A 17,619-nucleotide genomic window follows, 5' to 3' on the forward strand; every position below is an offset into this window, starting at 1 on the left:
ATTCAGAGAGAGAGAGAGAGAGAAGAAAAGTATCTGCCATAGAGGCAGATTAGGGGTGGGTGAGAGGGGAAACTAGGGACACTTGTAGGAGGAAAAGTACATTGTTGCAGGGGTCTCAAACTCGCAGCCCACAGGCTGTAAACGGCCCTCCATACATTTTGTGGCCCTGCCCTAGAGGAATCTTTTTTTGTTTTGTTTTGTTTTAGTTGTTTGGGTCACACCCCCCAATGTTCAAGGCTTACTACTGACTTTGCACTCAAGGATCACCCTGACTTTGCCTCCTGCGGCCCACAGGTAAATTGAGTTTGAGACCCCTGGAACTTTAAGGGATTGTTGTTAGAATGTTCTCTGAAACAAACATCACAATTTTTTAATTCTATCTCAGGATGGTTCAATAATTTTTAAAGAAGAGAATGTTCAATAATTTTTAAAGAAGAGAATGTTGGGCCTGAGTGGTGGCGCAGCGGTAGGGCATGCGGCTGACCCAGGACGGACCTTTGTTCGATCCCCGTCATCCCATATGGTCCCCAAGTCAGAAGCGATTTCTGAGCATGTAGCTAGGAGTAACCCCTGAGCATCACCTGGTGTGCCCCTCCCCCCACAAAAAGAGAATGTTGTGCAGGAGAGCGCTGTGGTAAGCATTTACCTTGCACACAGCTGACCCAAGATGGTCTCGGGTTTGAGTCCCAGCATCCCATATGGTCCCCTGAGCCTACCAGGAGCAGTTTATGAGCACAGAGCCAGGAGTAACCCCTGAGCATCACCAAGCATGACCAAAAAAAAAGAAAGAAAAAGAAAATGAGAATGTTTATGTATTTGTTTGTCTCCTGTCTGTCTGGCTCAATCTGTAACCAACCCTTGTGGGACAGAGAAGTCCGAGGTCCGATCCAAGTGGCGGTGATAGGCAGAGCAAGAGTGCTGTGCAGTGGGCCTGCCTACCTCATTTGAATGGATCTGATCCTCCCACTTCCCAGAGGCAGCCACCTGTTGTTTTTGCTGGTTCATAGTGAGAATCTCCAGAACACATAGTATATCTGATATGGGAGCATGCTCTTGAGTAGACTGAGAACAAAAAAGCACAACAAAATCAAATAAAGGAGGAGGGGAGAGGACAGTGGGTAATCTAACTGTGGGGCCCATGGCACTTTGCTCTAATAATGGTGTTTGACATATGTTGGACATTGGTACTCATTGGGGGTCCTACATTGCTTCATTGGGGGGAACCACAGCAGCATGATGGGTGGACCTGGAGGACTCCTGGCCCAGCTCTCAAAACAGGAGCCAAGCAAAAGGTGGAGGGGATTAACATGGAGACATTTGTCGACTAGAGAGATATGGCAGCATTTAGGACACTTAACTGAAATGTTTTGGATCCAGACTTGATTCTAGCACCCCTTATGGTCAGCCCACCAGGAGTGACCCTGAGCTCAGTATATCCTGAGCACCACCAAGTGTGGCTCACAAGTAAAAATAACAGCCCAAAGGTGACATTCATATTATGGGGAGCTGTTCAAGAAAGTATGGGGATCAGAGATGGCACAGTGGGTAAGGCACTTGCTTTATGTGTGGCCAACTCCAGTCAGATTCCCAGCATTATATATGACCCCTGAGCACAGGCCCAGGACTAATCCCTGAAAACTGCTGGTTGTGGCCCTAACAACAGACATAGACAAAGGGGGGTTGGAAAGAGAATACAGAGGTGAGGTGCCCAAAGGCTGGTTTCTGTCCAGCCCACATCCATCATGCTGCATATGATCCTGAATGCACCACTGGGGATTGTGACTCCTAAACAAGCACAGCAGAAAGTGGAATACACTATCCCTAAGCACTGCTGAGTGAGCCCCCTCCACCACCCCAGTGAAATCAAGAAAAAATGCAAAATATAAGCAGTGTCCTAAATCTACCAGAAATATGGTAAGGCAGGAGGCTTTCAAACAAGAAAGGCCAAGTAGTTTCCACCAGAGCCTGATATTCCTCCTTATCCACATCCTGGCTCAAGGCTTACAGGGCAAAGGAAAAGAGGAAAAGCTCATAGCTCGAGGATGGATCCTGGGGGCAAGGGTGTTCACAGGTAAATCCACAGCCTCCACACCCTCTAAACGGAGAAAACCACAGTGCTGGCCCATCCACATGACACTTCAAATGGGTAGTTCTTCAGCCTCCACAAAGGATCGGCCATGCCCTAAGGAAAACAGGCCTTGACTTCTGCCCAGCTGCTTGCCAGAGACATTGGGTCAGAGAAAATATTGTCTTTAAGAGAATAAACCTTCACCAGAGAAAAAATAAAACAGGTAGGGCACATCTCAGGAGTGATTCCTGAGCACAAAGTAAGAAGTGGTCCCTGAGCATCTCTGGGTGTGACCCTATAAAAAAACAAAGCCTGTCCCAAAGCAACAGATAAAGTGCTTGCATTGTTTACAATTGACTCAGGTTTGATCCCCAGTACCACATAGGGTTCCCCAAGCCCTGCCAGGATTGTTCCCTGAGCACTGACCCAGTAGTCAGCTCTTAACACTACTCACCCCAATAAGACCATCATTATTGGCTGATGATATGGTTGTGTAAGGAGTAAATCAAAGAATTCACAAAAAAATCCATGAGGAATAATTAGACTGAATCTGTGCTCACAAAGTTGTTGGGTACAAAATTCACCAAGTAGCAAGCCACTGAAGCAGCTGGGCCAGGCTCTGTGGTGCCACGAACCTGACACCACAACAGCTCTTTAATGTACTGCTGAAGAGTCCAGGCCTGGAGCCAGCTCCACAGCAAAGTGTCTTCCAGCAAGCCTAAGGTCCATGTGCCAAAGCCTCCCCACAAATTCTTAGTTCACTGTGGTTCTAGATGCCAGTAAGGTGAATTACAAAGTTGCCATTTGCAATGGCGTAAACACATACTTGCCTGCTTTTTCAATGCTTTTAACTAGCCAGGAGCATGTCCTTTCAGAGAAACAATCCATCAGTTAGGTGGAATATGCATAGATGAGAAACTCAAGATTTTAGAAATGGCTTTTCTCCAAAATGAGGCAAAAGTCAACAGATTCGGACATCTATTGCTTTCAAAATAATCCCAGTAGAATTTTCCCTGGAACTGGATGAGGTATTTCATAAGCTTATGCTCAAAACTAAAAAATTCCTACAACAGGCAAGACACTTTTAAAAATTGAAGAGAAAAGAGTTACCAAACAAATGGGAGAAAAGGGAGAAAGAGAAAAGGAAAGCCACTTTGCAGGATGTGAAGCCAGGTCGAGGAGATTCTATGATCACATCAATGTGGACATGGGTAAATCATGAGGCATGTGGAAATACACAATGTAATTCTTGCCTCACGTCATTAACAAACAAGGCCATTGAGAGAGATGGATTAAAGACCTAAACATGGTCACCTGGAAAACTAGACTCAGAAAGGAGACACAATGAAATCTGGTAAAAGAAGCTTTCTTTGTTTTCTTTTGTGTTTGTTTCGGTTTTTGGTTTTTTTTTTTGTTGTTGTTGTTGTTTTTGGGCCACACCCGGCGGTGCTCAGGGGTTACTCCTGGCTGTCTGCTCAGAAATAGCTCCTGGCAGGCACGGGGGACCATATGGGACACCGGGATTCGTCGGTTTTTGGTTTTTGAGGATGTTTTTTTGTTTGTTTTTGGCCACAACTCGCAGTTCTCAGGAGATGTTCCCTTCCTTGCAGTACTTGGGGGACCACATGTAGTAACAGGGATCAAACCGGGATCAGCCACATTCGAGGCAAGCACCTTATGTCTGGTACTTTCTCTCTCTTCCAAGGGTAGTATTCTTAAAGAAGACAGAGATCGTGAACCATGACACCAATTCAGACATCATCACCTGATAACACCAACAAGCGAGAAGGCAATCAGAGCCAGGAAATTACCCCTCCAAATAGCAAGGGAAAGACAGAAAAATGGGCAGTGACCCAAAGGAAAGAGAAATAATCTCGCTGCTCCCAGCAGCCCCAGCAAGTTCCCATCCTGTAGTCCAAAGTGTGGGCTACTGGCCAGAGAAAGAGCACCTGCTAGCCATGCCTCACTGATCCGAGACTCAGGGCACACCCTGCACACCAGCAACAATGCTAGGTTCAAGCCAGTCCTGGAGACAGGATGAGGTGAAGATGGGAAGAGACCAAAATGAGTAGCTAGGTGAAATACGTGCCTGTGGGGCAGCAGCTGGAAAGGGGTCCAGTAGGGCCACATGCACCCCTGCACTTCCCACTGAGCTGCCTCAAGAAATGCCACGGAAACAGTCTTGTGATGGTGGAAGTCCTGCTCCTAGCCCCCACCTTCCTGATGACACTGTTTTCTACCAGTGTCACAGTGCCTCAGGGGTCCTCAGACCCTTACCCCAACACCAGGGCAGAGCCTCTAGGTATGTGCCCTGATGCCCAGCTCCTCATTGCTTAGCAACCTGATGACTGGTGCGCATTTCCTGTTCTTTCTTCATGCCTCAGTATCTCCAACTGAGAGTCCGGGGCATTCCCGGTTTCCTTCTGCAGTCAGGGGTAGGACTGATGGAAGATCTAGGCAGCAGGAGCTCAGACCAGTCCAGGGCCATCATCAGAACGGTATCATTAGTATTGCTACCCCCCAGCACTTCTTTTGCCTGACTCGCCCATCCTCGGGGTCCTCCTCCTCTAGGGCCCTGGTGGCAGTGCCACTTTGTTCTGGACACCCCTAGGGCTAGTGGCAGCAGGCTTGCTGGTGCCAGGTATGCAGCCAGGTGCCCCGCTCCCAGCCCCCCGCCGTTCCCACTACGGCCAGCAGAGGGCAGTAGCTCCTTGGCGGCCCCGTAGGGTAAAGGGGAGGGCTGGGAGGGGTTGGGCAACAGGCGGCCGGGCTGAGTGGGGCTGAGCTCGATTGCATTGTGGGGAGGGAGGTTGGGGCTCTGGGCGCTGCGGGGACACACGCCTGGCACCACAGGCTGCTCCTTGGCCCGTGCAGTGACCCAGCCAGGTAGGCAGGAACTGGGGCTGGCGCGGGGATGTGGTGCAGGGGTCATGAAGTCAGGGTGTGCAGCTTCGGGGTGTACTGGGGCCTGGGAGAGTCAGGGGTCCACTGGATGCAGTAAATAGGGTGGAGCACAGGCCCTTGGGTCACTGTGCCAGCCCCACTGGCAGCCCGTCAAAGACCTAAGGTGAGGGTGGGAATGGGTTTGGGCCCCCTAAGTGGGAGTCAGAAATGGCGGGACTGTGCAAGAGAGGGAGGTGGCCCACTGGCTCCCCACCCCCACAGCCACCCAACCGGCCTGGCCAGGTGGCAACAGGCTGCCACCTTGCCCTGGAGTCTGATGCTGGGGGAGTTGGAGAACCCTGGCACCCCGCAGCAGAACTCTGTGCAGATGGTGCCCTAAGAGGGTGGCCAGAGATTCAGGTGCCCCCACTAGATGGGCAAGATTGTACCCTAGGGTTAGGCTCCAGGGCCATGGCCCATCCCTTCCTGTGCCCCCCACAGCCTCACCCCCTCCAGCACACCCTCTACTGGTACTGCCTGCTCCCACCATGCTGTCCCTGGCACCACTTTGCCAGTGCTGGGGTGGGTGGACATGGACAGCCGGGTCACCGGCTCTGTGACCAGTCTAATTTCGGGGGGGGGGGTTCCTGGACGGGCTGTGGACAAAGGCGTTATTGATGGCTAGACTGGCACTTGAGGGGGCACCCAAGCTGTGGCTGGCATGTGGGGCTTTGCACCCCAACCCCCCAGGGTTTTCTGTTCCCTTCCTGGAGCCCTGGGTGGTGGGGGTTCCCTGGGCGGCTGAAGGGGGACCTGTGTGGTCCCCCTCAACGGCAGGGATGTCTCCTGGGGGTGGGGAGTGACCAGGAGCTGAGTGGGGCCTCTGGACAGAGAGGACATTGTTGGGATGGGGGCAGGGCAACCTTGGCCTAGCCACTATCAACAAAGCTGCCAGCTGTGGTGGAGCGGGGCCCCCAGTCCTTGCCCCCCACCGCCCCCCGCCAGTGTGAATGGGTCCTCACTCCCTGCCTCCCACGCAGGACAATGCCCCCCACATCCCCCCAAGTCTTGTCACCACTGTCGCTGGGCTGCTGAGCCGGTAAGTGTCCGGGTCCCGGGTCCTGAGGCCCAAGCGAGCTCTCTCTGCACGTGCTGGCCAGAGGAAGCATTGGCCGAGCCGGGCCCCACCTTCCTGTCTGGGGCCCCAGATAAGTGGCTTGGGGTGAAGGACCCAACTCTGTGTAGGGCCAGGCGTCAGGCCTGCCTGGGGAAGGAGGGATCCTGCGGGGGGGGGGGTGCTCAGGGTGTGTATACTGATGGGAAGGGGGCCAGAGGCTCAGTAAGGTGCAGAATACACCATGGCTTGTCATTTTGGGGGTCCTGGGCCTCACCTCCTCAGCCCTCCATGCTCACTACTGTGCTGTTTTTGAGCACCCTTTCTGCACTCCATTTTGGCTGCCTCTCAGCTTCCTCCCTACTGCTCCCCAGACCAGTCAGGGTCCTCCCAGCCCAAGGGGGCCATGGGACCCTGTTCTGAGTCTTGACTACATTGGGTAAGTCAGCAGTTGCTTCAGTTTCTGCCCAGCTCCCTTCTCTCCTGCTTCCTCTTGGGATCCTTATTTTCCCTCCAGAAGCCTCACACTCAACTCCTCCATGGGGGCCCGCTCCTATTTCTCTCCTTTGCCCTTTGAGTTTTGGGGTCTTTTTCACAATTTTCCACATGCTGCAAAGTTGCTCAAAGACAGTCTTTCCTTTGTGTGTGTGTGTGCCTGTCCTCTGTCAGTCCTCAGACACACTCTTCCTTTTTGTCCCCTCTGTGCCCTCTGTTTCTCTCTGTACCCCCACCCATGCCCCCTCATTCCTGCTCCCACCTGTGCCCTTGGCATCCCCAAAATTCCTCTGCCTAGGCTCCCTCAGCTCTGATGGGCATCCTGATTACTCACATACAGGTTGCCCCCCAGATTCTTAGCATGGCTCCTCGGCTACCGCTGGCCACCCACTTCCTGTGGGCACTGCTGCTGCTGCCACCGGTGCAAGCCCATAGCTTCTCAGCACTCAACACCACCTTGAACCACTTGACGCTGGCGCCTGGGGGGACACTGTACGTGGGTGCCGTGAACCACCTCTTCCAGCTGGGTCCTGAGCTACAGTTAGAGGCTGAGGCCGTGACAGGGCCGGTGCTGGACAGTCCCGACTGTGTACCTTTCCGGGAGCCAGCCGAGTGCCCGCAGGCACGGCTCACCGACAACACGAACCAGCTGCTGCTGGTGAATAGCCGGGCTGGAGAGCTGGTGGTCTGCGGGCAGGTGCGGCAGGGCGTGTGCGAGAAGCGGCGCCTGGGGGATGTGGCCACTGTGCTGTATCAGGCCGAGGACCCTGGAGACGGGCAGTTTGTGGCCGCCAACAGTCCCAGGGTCACCACGGTGGGCCTAGTAGTGGCGGCGCCAGGCCGGGACCTCCTGCTGGTGGCCCGCGGCCTGACAGGGAAGCTATCTGGGGGGGTGCCCCCACTGGCTGTGCGCCAGCTGGCTGGCCCACAGCCCTTCTCCAGCGAGGGCCTGGGCCGCCTGGTGGTGGGCGATTTCTCTGACTATAACAGCAGCTACGTGGCCGCCTTGGCCTATGCCAACACGGCTTACTTCATCTTTCGGCGGCGTGGGGCACGTGCCCAGGCTGAATACCGCTCATATGTGGCCCGCGTGTGTCTGACAGACCCCAACCTCTATTCTTATGTGGAGGTGCCCCTCAGCTGCCGGGGCCAGGGCCTCATTCAGGCTGCCTTCTTGGCGCCGGGTACACTGCTGGGGGCATTTGCCTCTGGCCTACGAGGGGCGCCAGCAGCATTATGTGCCTTCCCGCTGGCCGAGTTGGATGCGCGCATGGAGCGGGCCCGGCGCCTCTGCTACACAGCGGCTGGCCGGGGCCCCAGTGGAGAGGAGGAGGCAGCCGTGGAGTATGGGGTCACGTCGCGCTGTGTCATGCTGCCCGCAGTGAGTGGCTGTCCTTGCTCCAGGGCCCATGTTGGAGCCCAGTTTGCTGGGTGTGGGTGACCAGACACCTGTTGCGGAACAGACACCTGTGAACACCCTTCCTTGCCTGTCTCCCTGACAGGACTCCCCCGAGTCATACCCCTGTGGCGACGAGCACACTCCTAGCCCCATTGCAGGCCGCCAGCCTCTGGAGGTGGAGCCCGTGTTGCGACTGACCCAGCCCATCAGCGCAGTGGCAGCCCTGCAGACTGATGGGCACACCATTGTCTTCTTAGGGGACACTCAGGGGCAGCTGCACAAGGTGAGGTGCCCGTGCTGTTCAGGCAATGCCAGGTCTCCCTAATCCATCACGTCTAGCTCTCCTGGGGGGGCGTGCATCACTCAGGGTTGGCAGCCCCCTGAACCCACTGTGGCATCTGTGGGAAGGGGCGGGCACCCCAGAGATGCAGCCTGTCCTTGGGATCCCCAGGCCTTTCTGAATGGCTCGGAGGGCCAGGTGTACCATTCGCAGCAAGTGGGGCCTCCAGGTTCGGCCATCAGCCCCGACCTGCTTCTGGATGCCAGTGGCCACCACCTCTACGTATTGACACCCCAGCAGGTGAGGGCTGGCTTGTGGGGGTGCAAAGTGCCATGCCCATGGCCCATACTCACCACTCTGTCCCCCGTTGCACAGGTGGACAGAGTCCTGGTGGCTTCCTGTCCCCATTTTCCCGACTGTACCAGCTGCTTGCAGGCCCGGGACCCACTCTGTGGCTGGTGTGTCCTTCTTGGCAGGTGAGCTGAATTCAGCAGCCCCACTGCTGCATTCCCACCTCAAACTGCCTGTGTCCACTTCTCCTCCCCACCCCTAGCCCATGCCCATAACCCCAGGGTCCCTTGCCTGCAGGTGTACCCGCAGAGACCAATGCAAGTGGGAGGCAAAGTCGCACCAGTGGCTGTGGAGCCGGGAGCAGGATGGAGGTTGTCCACACATCTGGGACCTGCAGCCAGCCCACTACCCTCGCCAGGAACAGGGCGAGGTGGGCAGGCTGGGTTGGGGTGGTTTCCTTTCTTTCACCCCCATCCTCTGGAGCTGCTACTCAGCCTAACTGTCTGCACCCAGGTCACTTTGTTGGTGGGCAGACTGCCTAAGCTGTCGCCAGATGAGTATTTCCATTGTGCCTTTGGAGACTATGACATTCTGGCAGATGTGAATGACACTCGAGTCACCTGCCGTGCCCCTCCACCCGACCAGCTGCCCCCCAACTCTGCAGACACAGGTGTGCCTCATGCTGGGTGGGTAGGACCTGGACCTGGGGAAGCAGCCACCTGACCTGCCTGTCCCTCCCAGACCACATTACTTTGCCCCTGGCCCTGATGTTTGGCGATGTGGCTGTGGCTGCCACCAATTTCTCCTTCTACGACTGCAGTGCTGTGTCAGCATTGGCAGCAGCTGCTCCGTGAGTGCTTGTGCTGGAGGCTGGGGGCTGGGGGGGACTAGGGGTCCTGGACTCTCCCCTGAGCAGCTCCTTGCCTCCCAGGTGCCAGGCATGCGTGAGCAGCATGTGGCGGTGCCACTGGTGCCCCCAGAGCAGCCGCTGCTGGTCTGGGGAACAGTGCCCAGAGGAAGAGCTGACAATCTACAGCTCCCAGGAGGTCAGTAGGTCGCCAGAGCACTTGCCCACCTGCTGGCTGGCATAGTTGCTCTGAAACAGAGCTCACTCTCCTCTCTCTCTTTCTCTGTCTCTGTTTCTCTGTCTCTCTCTCCCACTCGCTCTCCCTCTCCAGGCTGATGTCCCACTACAGGGCCCTGGGGCTTGCCCACAGGTGGCGGGCCTGGCAGCGCCACTCCTAGTACCTGTGGGCTGGGATAGCCAATTGGCCCTTCATGTGCGGAACCTGCAACTCTTCCGAGTGAGCAGCATCAGGAGGGAAATGGGGTGTGGGGTAGGGTGTGCAAATAGGCAGGGTCTTCACAGTGCCTGCTCTCAGGGCCTGCCTGTACCCTACCACTGCTGGCTGCAGCTGCCTGGGGAACTGCGGAGACTGGAGGCCTCACTGGAGAAGGTGGCTGGTGACTCAGGCCTCATTTCCTGCATGGCAGAGCAGGTGGGCACCCCTTGGGAGGCTCCCCCCTTTCCCTGCCCCTCGAAGCATTGATACTCTCATCCCTGCTGAGGATCATTTCCAGAACAATGATTCCCATTCTGGGAGGGCTGTCTCAGAGGCAGCAGGGGTCAGGGGTACCCAAAGTAGAGCCAGCCTGACCCCACCCTCCTGACCAGCTGCACCCCATCATGGCTAAGAGGGAGCTCCCAGTGCCCATCTACGTGACCAGGGGCGAGGGCCAGCGTCTGGACAATGCTCACAGTCTTCATGGTGAGGGGGCGAGCTGGATGTGGGGGGGAGGGTTTCGAGCTGGAGGAGGGCGGACACTTCACAGGGTTTCATGGCCTTCTCCAGTGACCCTGTACGACTGCTCTGTGGGCCGCCCTGACTGCAGCCACTGCCAGGCTGCACCCCCAAGCCTGGGCTGCCAGTGGTGCCGTCATGGCTCACCTGCCTGCCGCTATGGGCCACTGTGCCCACCTGACGCCATACAGCACTTGTGCCCGCAGCCCAGTATCCATACGGTGAGGTCATTGGCCACCTGCTTCCCTGCTCCTGGGCTGAGCAAGGGAGGTGCTGGAGGACCCCACTGCCTTCTCTCCATGCTGCAGGTGGAGCCCCTGACGGGCCCCCCAGAAGGTGGCTTGGCTTTGACCATCCTGGGCTCTGACCTGGGCCGGGACTTCACTGATGTGCGAGACGCCGTGAGTGTGGCTGGCCGGCCCTGCAGGCCTGACGCCTCTCTCTACCGCACCTCTGCACGGTGAGCGCCACTGCCCAGAGGCGGTGCCAGGCTGTGCCCACAGCCAGCAACAGCTGCCACTCTCTGCTGCCAGGATTGTGTGTGTGACGTCTCCCGCCCCCAATGGCACCTCAGGGCCCATCCTCGTGGCCCTTTCCAGGAGACCCCCAAGCATCTCCACCCAGCACTTTACCTACCAGGTGAGTGCTCGACCCTGGGGGTCCCCACACAGGACAGAGTTTAAAGGAGGGACCAGCAGGGTAGTTGAAAGTCACAGTGATTCCTCCGTTTGTGGAGCTGGACTGGGCTGGCACGCGTGATTCTGCAGGTTTCTCGTTGGAAGCTGCCACCGTGAAGGCAGGGCAGAGACTGAACTGAAAGAAGCGCCCCCTTGTGGCAGAACTGTGGGGAGCTGGGTGCTGCCAAGGGTGAGGAGGTGCTCTGATGCCAAGCCAGGCTGCCAAGTCTATACCACACTGCCCTATTCCACAGGATCCCATCCTGCTGAACCTGAGTCCCCAACGGGGCCCCATAGCAGGGGGCACTCTGCTCACCATCCACGGGCACCACCTCCAGACAGGAGGCAACATTAGTGCCTTTGTGGGCAGCCAACCATGCCCCATGTGAGTATGGGTCCTGGCCCTACCTGCTGCTGGTCTGTGGGGTACCCCTGGCTGGGGGAAGGTGCTTGACTTCTCTCAGCCCTCTGGGGTTGGGCACAGGTGACAGCGTCCCCCCCACTCCCTCCCCCACAGTCAGGAGCCGGTGTGTCCTGAGGCCATTGTGTGCCGCACCATGCCCCAGGTCACCCCAGGAGCAGCTGAGGTTCATGTGGCCTTCGGCCATGCACAGCGTACATTATTCTCCTACCACTTCCACTACACGGGTAACCCCCAACTTACTGCTGCAGAGCCCAGCGCCAGCTTCCAGGGGTGAGGCAAGGCACACTGGGCGGGCGGTGGGACGGTGCCCACTGCCTGGGACCACCCTCCTGACCTCAGCCCGGGGTAGGGGTGGGCGGCTGATCCGAGCTAGGGGCACTGACCTGGACGTGGTGCAGCGGCCGCTGTTGTCTGTGACGCTGGAGGCCACGGCGCAGGCAAGAGCTGAAGGACCCAGGCCCCTGCACCCCAATCGGAGCCAGAGCTGTGCAGCCTCCCTACAGTCCCCCACCGACTGTATTCACCTTGATGGGGGACAGCTGCAGGTGAGATTGTGCCCTGAATGACAAGTCAGAGGGTGAGCAGGGAAGCCCCAACTCACTCGGCATGCTTTGACCTTGCAGTGTTCCACTGTCTGCTCAGTCAACTCGTCCAGCCTCCTCCTGTGCTGGAGCCCTGCAGTGCCCGAAGGTGCTCGCCCCCTGCGGGTCTTCTTTGCTCTCGACAACCTGCAGGTGGACTTTGCCAGTGCCAGTGGGGGCCAGGCCTTTCTGTACCAGCCCAACCCTCGCCTGGCCCCCCTCAGCCGCGAGAGTCCCTCCCAACCCTACCGCCTCAAACCTGGCAATGTCTTGGACGTAGAGGTGAGGCAGCTTGCTTCTGCTCATGGCTCTGTGTGTGTGTCCCTACTATGCACAGCAGGCAGCAGCTGAGATTGGATTTTTTCCAGGGTGAGGGCCTCAGCCTGGGCATCACCAAGGAGGAGGTGCGTGTGTATATCGGGGCAGGTGAGTGCCTGGTGAAGACGCTTACACTGACACATCTATACTGCGAGCCCCCACTCCATGCCCCACAGCCAGCCAATGGATCAGGCCCACTGCCACAGTTTGTGGTACAGATGGGCAATGTGCGGCTGGCCCTGGGACCTGTCCTATACGAGGTAGAGCCTGCAGTGCCTGCCTTTCCTGTGGAAGCCCAGGTGGGCCTGGGCCTGGGCGCTGCGGTGCTCATCGCCGCAGTTCTTCTGCTCACCCTCATGTACAGGTAAGTACACCCCATCCCATGCTGCAGCTACAACCCTGGTTTAGTGCCCATGGCTCCTGATTCTCAGTCCTCCCACTGTAGGCACAAGAGCAAACAGGCCCTGCGGGACTACCAGAAGGTTCTGGTGCAGCTGGAGAACCTGGAGATCGGCGTGGGAGACCAGTGCCGCAAAGAATTCACAGGTTGGGTGCTGGGTGGACAGTAGATGCCGGTGCTGTGATCGGGGTTCCAGCCCACACCTGCTTGCTCTGGCCACAGACCTGATGACTGAGATGACAGACCTCAGCAGCGACCTGGAGGCCAGCGGAATCCCCTTCTTGGACTACCACACCTACGCTGAGCGCGCCTTCTTCCCAGGCCATGGTGCCTGTCCGCTGCAGCCCCTGGCCGAGGTCCCTGGGGAGGAAGCTCGCCGTGCTCCTGTGCACCAGGGCCTCACACAACTCTCCAACTTGCTCAACAGCAAACTCTTCCTCCTCACCGTGAGGACCTGGTGGGGATGGTGGGGGTGGGGTGGCATACAGGTGGGGACCCCAGAGTAAGTGGAAGCCCCTCCTGTCCAGCTTATCCACACACTGGAGAAGCAGCCAAGTTTCTCACAACGTGACCGCTGCCATGTGGCTTCGCTGCTGTCCCTGGCACTGCACAGCAAGCTGGAGTACCTGAGCGACATCATGAGGGCACTGCTTGGGGACCTGGCTGCCCAGTGTGTGCGCAAGAACCCCAAACTCATGCTGCGCAGGTGAGCTCTGGCGGTCCTGGGGGCCACAAAAGGGGAAACGGGAGCCTCTGACCAGGCCTGCTCACCACAGGACGGAAACCATGGTGGAGAAATTGCTGACTAACTGGCTGTCCATCTGTCTCTACGCCTTCCTGAAGGTGAGAGACACCCGCCACCTTCCTGCCACAACCCTGCTGGCCAGCCCTGCTAATAACATCACCCCCTATTGCAGGAAGTAGCTGGTGAGCCCCTGTATCTGCTCCTCCGGGCCATTCAGTACCAGGTGGACAAGGGCCCAGTAGATGCCGTGACAGGCAAGGCCAAGAGGACCCTGAATGACAGCCGCCTGCTGAGGGAGGATGTGGACTTCCGGCCGCTGACGTTGGTGGTGCTGGCAGGGCCTGGGCCAGCAGGAAGCAGCACAGCCCAATGTGTACCTGCTCGGGTGCTCGACACCGATACCATCACACAGGTCAAGGAGAAGGTATTGGAGCAGGTGTACAAGGGTACTCCGTTCTCCCAGAGGCCCTCAGTGCACGCCCTCGATCTGGGTGAGCTACCCCTCATTTCACTTGCCCAAGCCTTGGGGCTGCTCTGCTCTGCTTGCTGCTGGCTAACTCCATGAACCCACCGAACCCCCAGAATGGCGCTCAGGTCTGGCTGGCCACTTAACCCTTTCAGATGAGGACCTGACCTCCGTAACCCAGAACCACTGGAAAAGGCTCAACACCCTCCAACACTACAAGGTGTGAGACATAGGGAGCAGTGCGGGGCAGTCCCATTCAGGGGTAGAAAGGTACCCAACCTGAAATTCTTTTTTTTTTGTTTTTGGGCCACACCCGGCGGTGCTCAGGGGTTACTCCTGGCTGTCTGCTCAGAAATAGCTTCTGGCAGGCATGGGGGACCATATGGGACACCTGGATTCAAACATGGGCCCAGAGAGATAGCACAGCGGCATTTGCCTTGCAAGCAGCCGATCCAGGACCAAAGGTGGTTGATTCGAATCCCGGTGTCCCATATGGTCCCCCGTGCCTGCCAGGAGCTATTTCTGAGCGGACAGCCAGGAGTAACCCCTGAGCAACACCGGGTGTGGCCCAAAAACCAAAAAAAAAAAAAAAGAAAGAAAGAAAGGTACCCAACCTCTGCTCCCCTCTTCACCAGGTCCCAGATGGAGCCACTGTGCGGCTCATCCCCCAACAGCACAACGGTGTCCCTGTGTCCCAATGCCCGAGCCCCAGCTGTGTGGTGGGCGAGAGTGAGTCCTAAGCACTAGGGGGCAGTGAAAGGGCAACTTGGCCTCTCCCTGGCCCCCTTCAGATGCTCATCTGTGTTCTAGGCATGCCCATGCTGGAGGAGGGTGAGGAGGGCGGAATGCGCCTCTGGCACCTGGTAAAGACTCCCGAGGAGGCTGAGGGGGCCAGGGTGCGCCGCAGCAGTGTACGGGAGCGAGAGCGGGAGCGTGCACGGGCCAAGGCCATTCCGGAAATCTACCTCACTCGCCTGCTGTCCATGAAGGTATATTTGACAGCTCCTTGTGAGGCCCCTGAGGTGGGGCAATGGCAGGGCTCCCCCAATCCTTGACACCACTGTCCACCGCCCCTGTTCCCTGCCAGGGCACACTGCAGAAGTTTGTGGACGACACCTTCCAGGCCATCCTCAGCGTGAACCGGCCCTTGCCCATCGCCATCAAGTACCTGTTCGACTTCCTGGATGAGCTGGCTGAGAAGCATGGCATCGAGGACCCCGAAACACTGCACATATGGAAGACCAACAGGTGCCCGCAGGCCTGGGGTGGACTTCTGGTGCAGATGGGGGGGTTGTTCCCCACAAAAGTGGGGCCCACCTCCCTGAGCACACATGTGTCTCAGCCTGCTGCTGCGCTTCTGGGTGAACACGCTGAAGAACCCACAGCTCATCTTTGATGTGCGCGTGTCAGACAATGCGGATGCCGTCCTTGCTGTCATCGCCCAGACCTTCATTGATTCCTGCACCGTGTCTGAGCACAAAGTGGGCCGGGTGAGCACTAAGCCAGGAGCATGGGCCAGTGGGCAGAAGCGGAGAGTGGGCACTCTGCACTCACACTCACCCCACTTCCCCAGGATTCGCCAGTGAATAAGCTGCTGTATGCCCGGGAGATCCCTCGCTACAAGCAGATGGTAGAGCAGTAAGTGTCACTTACATCTTGGGGTTCGGGATGAGCTGCGGAGTACTTAACTGCATCCCCCTTCCAGGTACTATGCTGACATCCGCCAGAGCACCCCTGTGAGCTTCCAGGAAATGAACTCAGCACTGGCTGAGCTCTCTGGGGTGAGCAGGACTGGGGTCTGCAGGGCAGGTTTGCAGGGCCTAGATGCCAAGGTCCAGGCCTCATTCTGCCTCATTCTACAGAACTACACGTCGGCACCCCACTGTCTGGAGGCGCTGCAGGGCCTTTACAACCACATCCACAGATACTACGACCAGGTGAGGCCCTCCTCCTGGAAAGGGTCTGGCTTTCTCAGGGGGGCTCCCTGATGGCAATAAAAAACATCTGGGTGCTGTCCCCCCAGATCATCAGTGCCCTGGAGGAAGACCCCATGGGTCAGAAGATGCAGCTGGCCTGCCGCCTGCAGCAGGTAGCTGCACTGGTGGAAAACAAGGTGACTGACCTCTGAGCACTCAACTCTGCTGGGGGACTGGCCACCTCTGGATTTAGAGCCACCTCCATTCCCACTGTATTTATTTGCTTGCTGAAAAATCATGTCTGGAAATAAACTAGAAATGTGTCTTTGTAAGAAAAGTGCAGTGTCTGGGAGTCTGGAGCTCCCTGGGAATTGATGCTCCTTTACTCCTGTATCCTCCCTCTCTGCATACCATGCTCACCACTTCTAAATGAGCACAAGGGCAAAGCTGTCTCCCCTGTTCACTCAGACTCCACTGGCCTCCCGGTCCCCATCCTTTTGGGAGGTGGTTTGGCCCAACCTGGTAGTGCTCAGAGCTACAGCTGGCTCTGTGCACAGCAAGTGCTTGGAAGAGCACCTCTGCCTCTAAGCAGCATATGCCACAAGGAAGGCGCCCTACTTCCTATTCTTTCTCTCGGTCCGAGGTGCCTGACACCCACCCAGGTCAGGCCTCATCTTACTCTGTGCCCGTTTTATCTGCCAACTTTCACCCAAGCCCAGTGCTCCTGCAGACCTTACTGTTGGCCAAGGTTGGGGCCATACCTGGTGGTCCTCAGGGTTTCCTCCTGGTCCAGTGCTCAGGAATCTCTCCTGAATGGGCCTCAAGGGACCCTATGTAGTGCTGTTTTATCACTCTGCTCCCCCAGGTCTCAGAGAGCTGACCCCCCCCCAAGCCAGTTTTCAAATTTACCCTGGTGTGTTCTGAATCCAGGGTCGCCCCCATGTATCTCCTTCCTGGAGGGCCATAATCCGAGGTGCTCTGGGGCTGGTTCTGGAAATGACACTGAGGCTCAAACCCAGGACCCCTGAAGCCAAGATATCACTCACTGTGCTTCCTAGGGGCTCACAGGCCCTGTGTCAGGGATGGTATGCGGACAATCCTGTGATCACGTGTCCTGGCTTCCAAGCCACCTGTCCCCTCCACCTAATTCCCTGCACTTTAGGGGTCACTGAGCCCCAAGACTGAGTAGGTAGGGCCCCGGCATCTAGATTATTGATGATTGGGAGGGGCCAACTCCATGATGGCACCCACAAAGGTTGAAGGGCCCCCCAAATATCAGGGGTCTATTGCCAGTGATGCACGTAATTGCTTCTTATCTGGGTCTCATTATTTTTCCATCATTTGATTACTGTTTAGATGTTGACAATGATCTTGACATTTCTGCTTTGGGGGTATAGTTTACTTCACTACAGGCAAAGCATCCCCAAGGTCCCACCCCCAAGCCCTTGTCTCCAACCCAGCAGGATTTCTGACAACTTTTTATCTGTGACTTCTCATGCCCTGGAGAGGAAGCATATTGGACCCATGCCTTAAATATTTTTGTGTTTACACTTTTTTTTTGGTTTTTGGGTCACACCCGGCGGGGTTCAGGGGTTACTCCTGGCTGTCTGCTCAGAAATAGCTCCTGGCAGGCACGGGGGACCATATGGGACACCGGGATTCGAACCAACCACCTTTGGTCCTGGATCAGCCGTTTGCAAGGCAAACGCCGCTGTGCTATCTCTCCGGGCCCTTTTTTTCGGTTTTTTGGGCCATACCCA

General features: G+C 56.9%; 1 protein-coding gene across 2 annotated transcripts; it reads left to right on the plus strand.

Annotated features, from left to right (window-relative positions):
* The first annotated feature begins 4,878 nt into the window (after window positions 1–4,878).
* PLXNB3 (plexin B3) lies at window positions 4,879–16,196 on the plus strand. Of its 2 annotated transcripts, XM_049767467.1 has the most exons (35): window positions 4,879–4,954; window positions 5,992–6,050; window positions 6,901–7,941; window positions 8,063–8,242; window positions 8,411–8,539; window positions 8,615–8,715; window positions 8,828–8,960; window positions 9,044–9,200; window positions 9,272–9,380; window positions 9,462–9,576; window positions 9,709–9,834; window positions 9,913–10,029; window positions 10,206–10,299; window positions 10,384–10,553; window positions 10,641–10,792; window positions 10,866–10,971; window positions 11,264–11,394; window positions 11,527–11,703; window positions 11,783–11,978; window positions 12,057–12,296; window positions 12,383–12,696; window positions 12,778–12,878; window positions 12,955–13,178; window positions 13,260–13,438; window positions 13,509–13,575; window positions 13,650–13,968; window positions 14,060–14,163; window positions 14,579–14,672; window positions 14,754–14,932; window positions 15,031–15,191; window positions 15,286–15,433; window positions 15,517–15,581; window positions 15,649–15,724; window positions 15,806–15,880; window positions 15,967–16,196. In XM_049767467.1, exons 3-35 carry the CDS (start codon window positions 6,922–6,924, stop codon window positions 16,069–16,071), a joined length of 5,664 nt encoding a protein of 1,887 aa, XP_049623424.1. In that variant the 5' UTR covers window positions 4,879–4,954; window positions 5,992–6,050; window positions 6,901–6,921; the 3' UTR covers window positions 16,072–16,196. The 2 variants fall into 2 exon arrangements, with proteins under 2 accessions (XP_049623424.1, XP_049623423.1); XM_049767466.1 differs by lacking the exons at window positions 4,879–4,954; window positions 5,992–6,050 and having other exon boundaries at window positions 6,065–7,941.
* The last annotated feature ends 1,423 nt before the right edge of the window (window positions 16,197–17,619 follow it).

The sequence above is a fragment of the Suncus etruscus genome, chromosome X (assembly GCF_024139225.1).
Source record: "Suncus etruscus isolate mSunEtr1 chromosome X, mSunEtr1.pri.cur, whole genome shotgun sequence".
NCBI lineage: Eukaryota > Metazoa > Chordata > Mammalia > Eulipotyphla > Soricidae > Suncus > Suncus etruscus.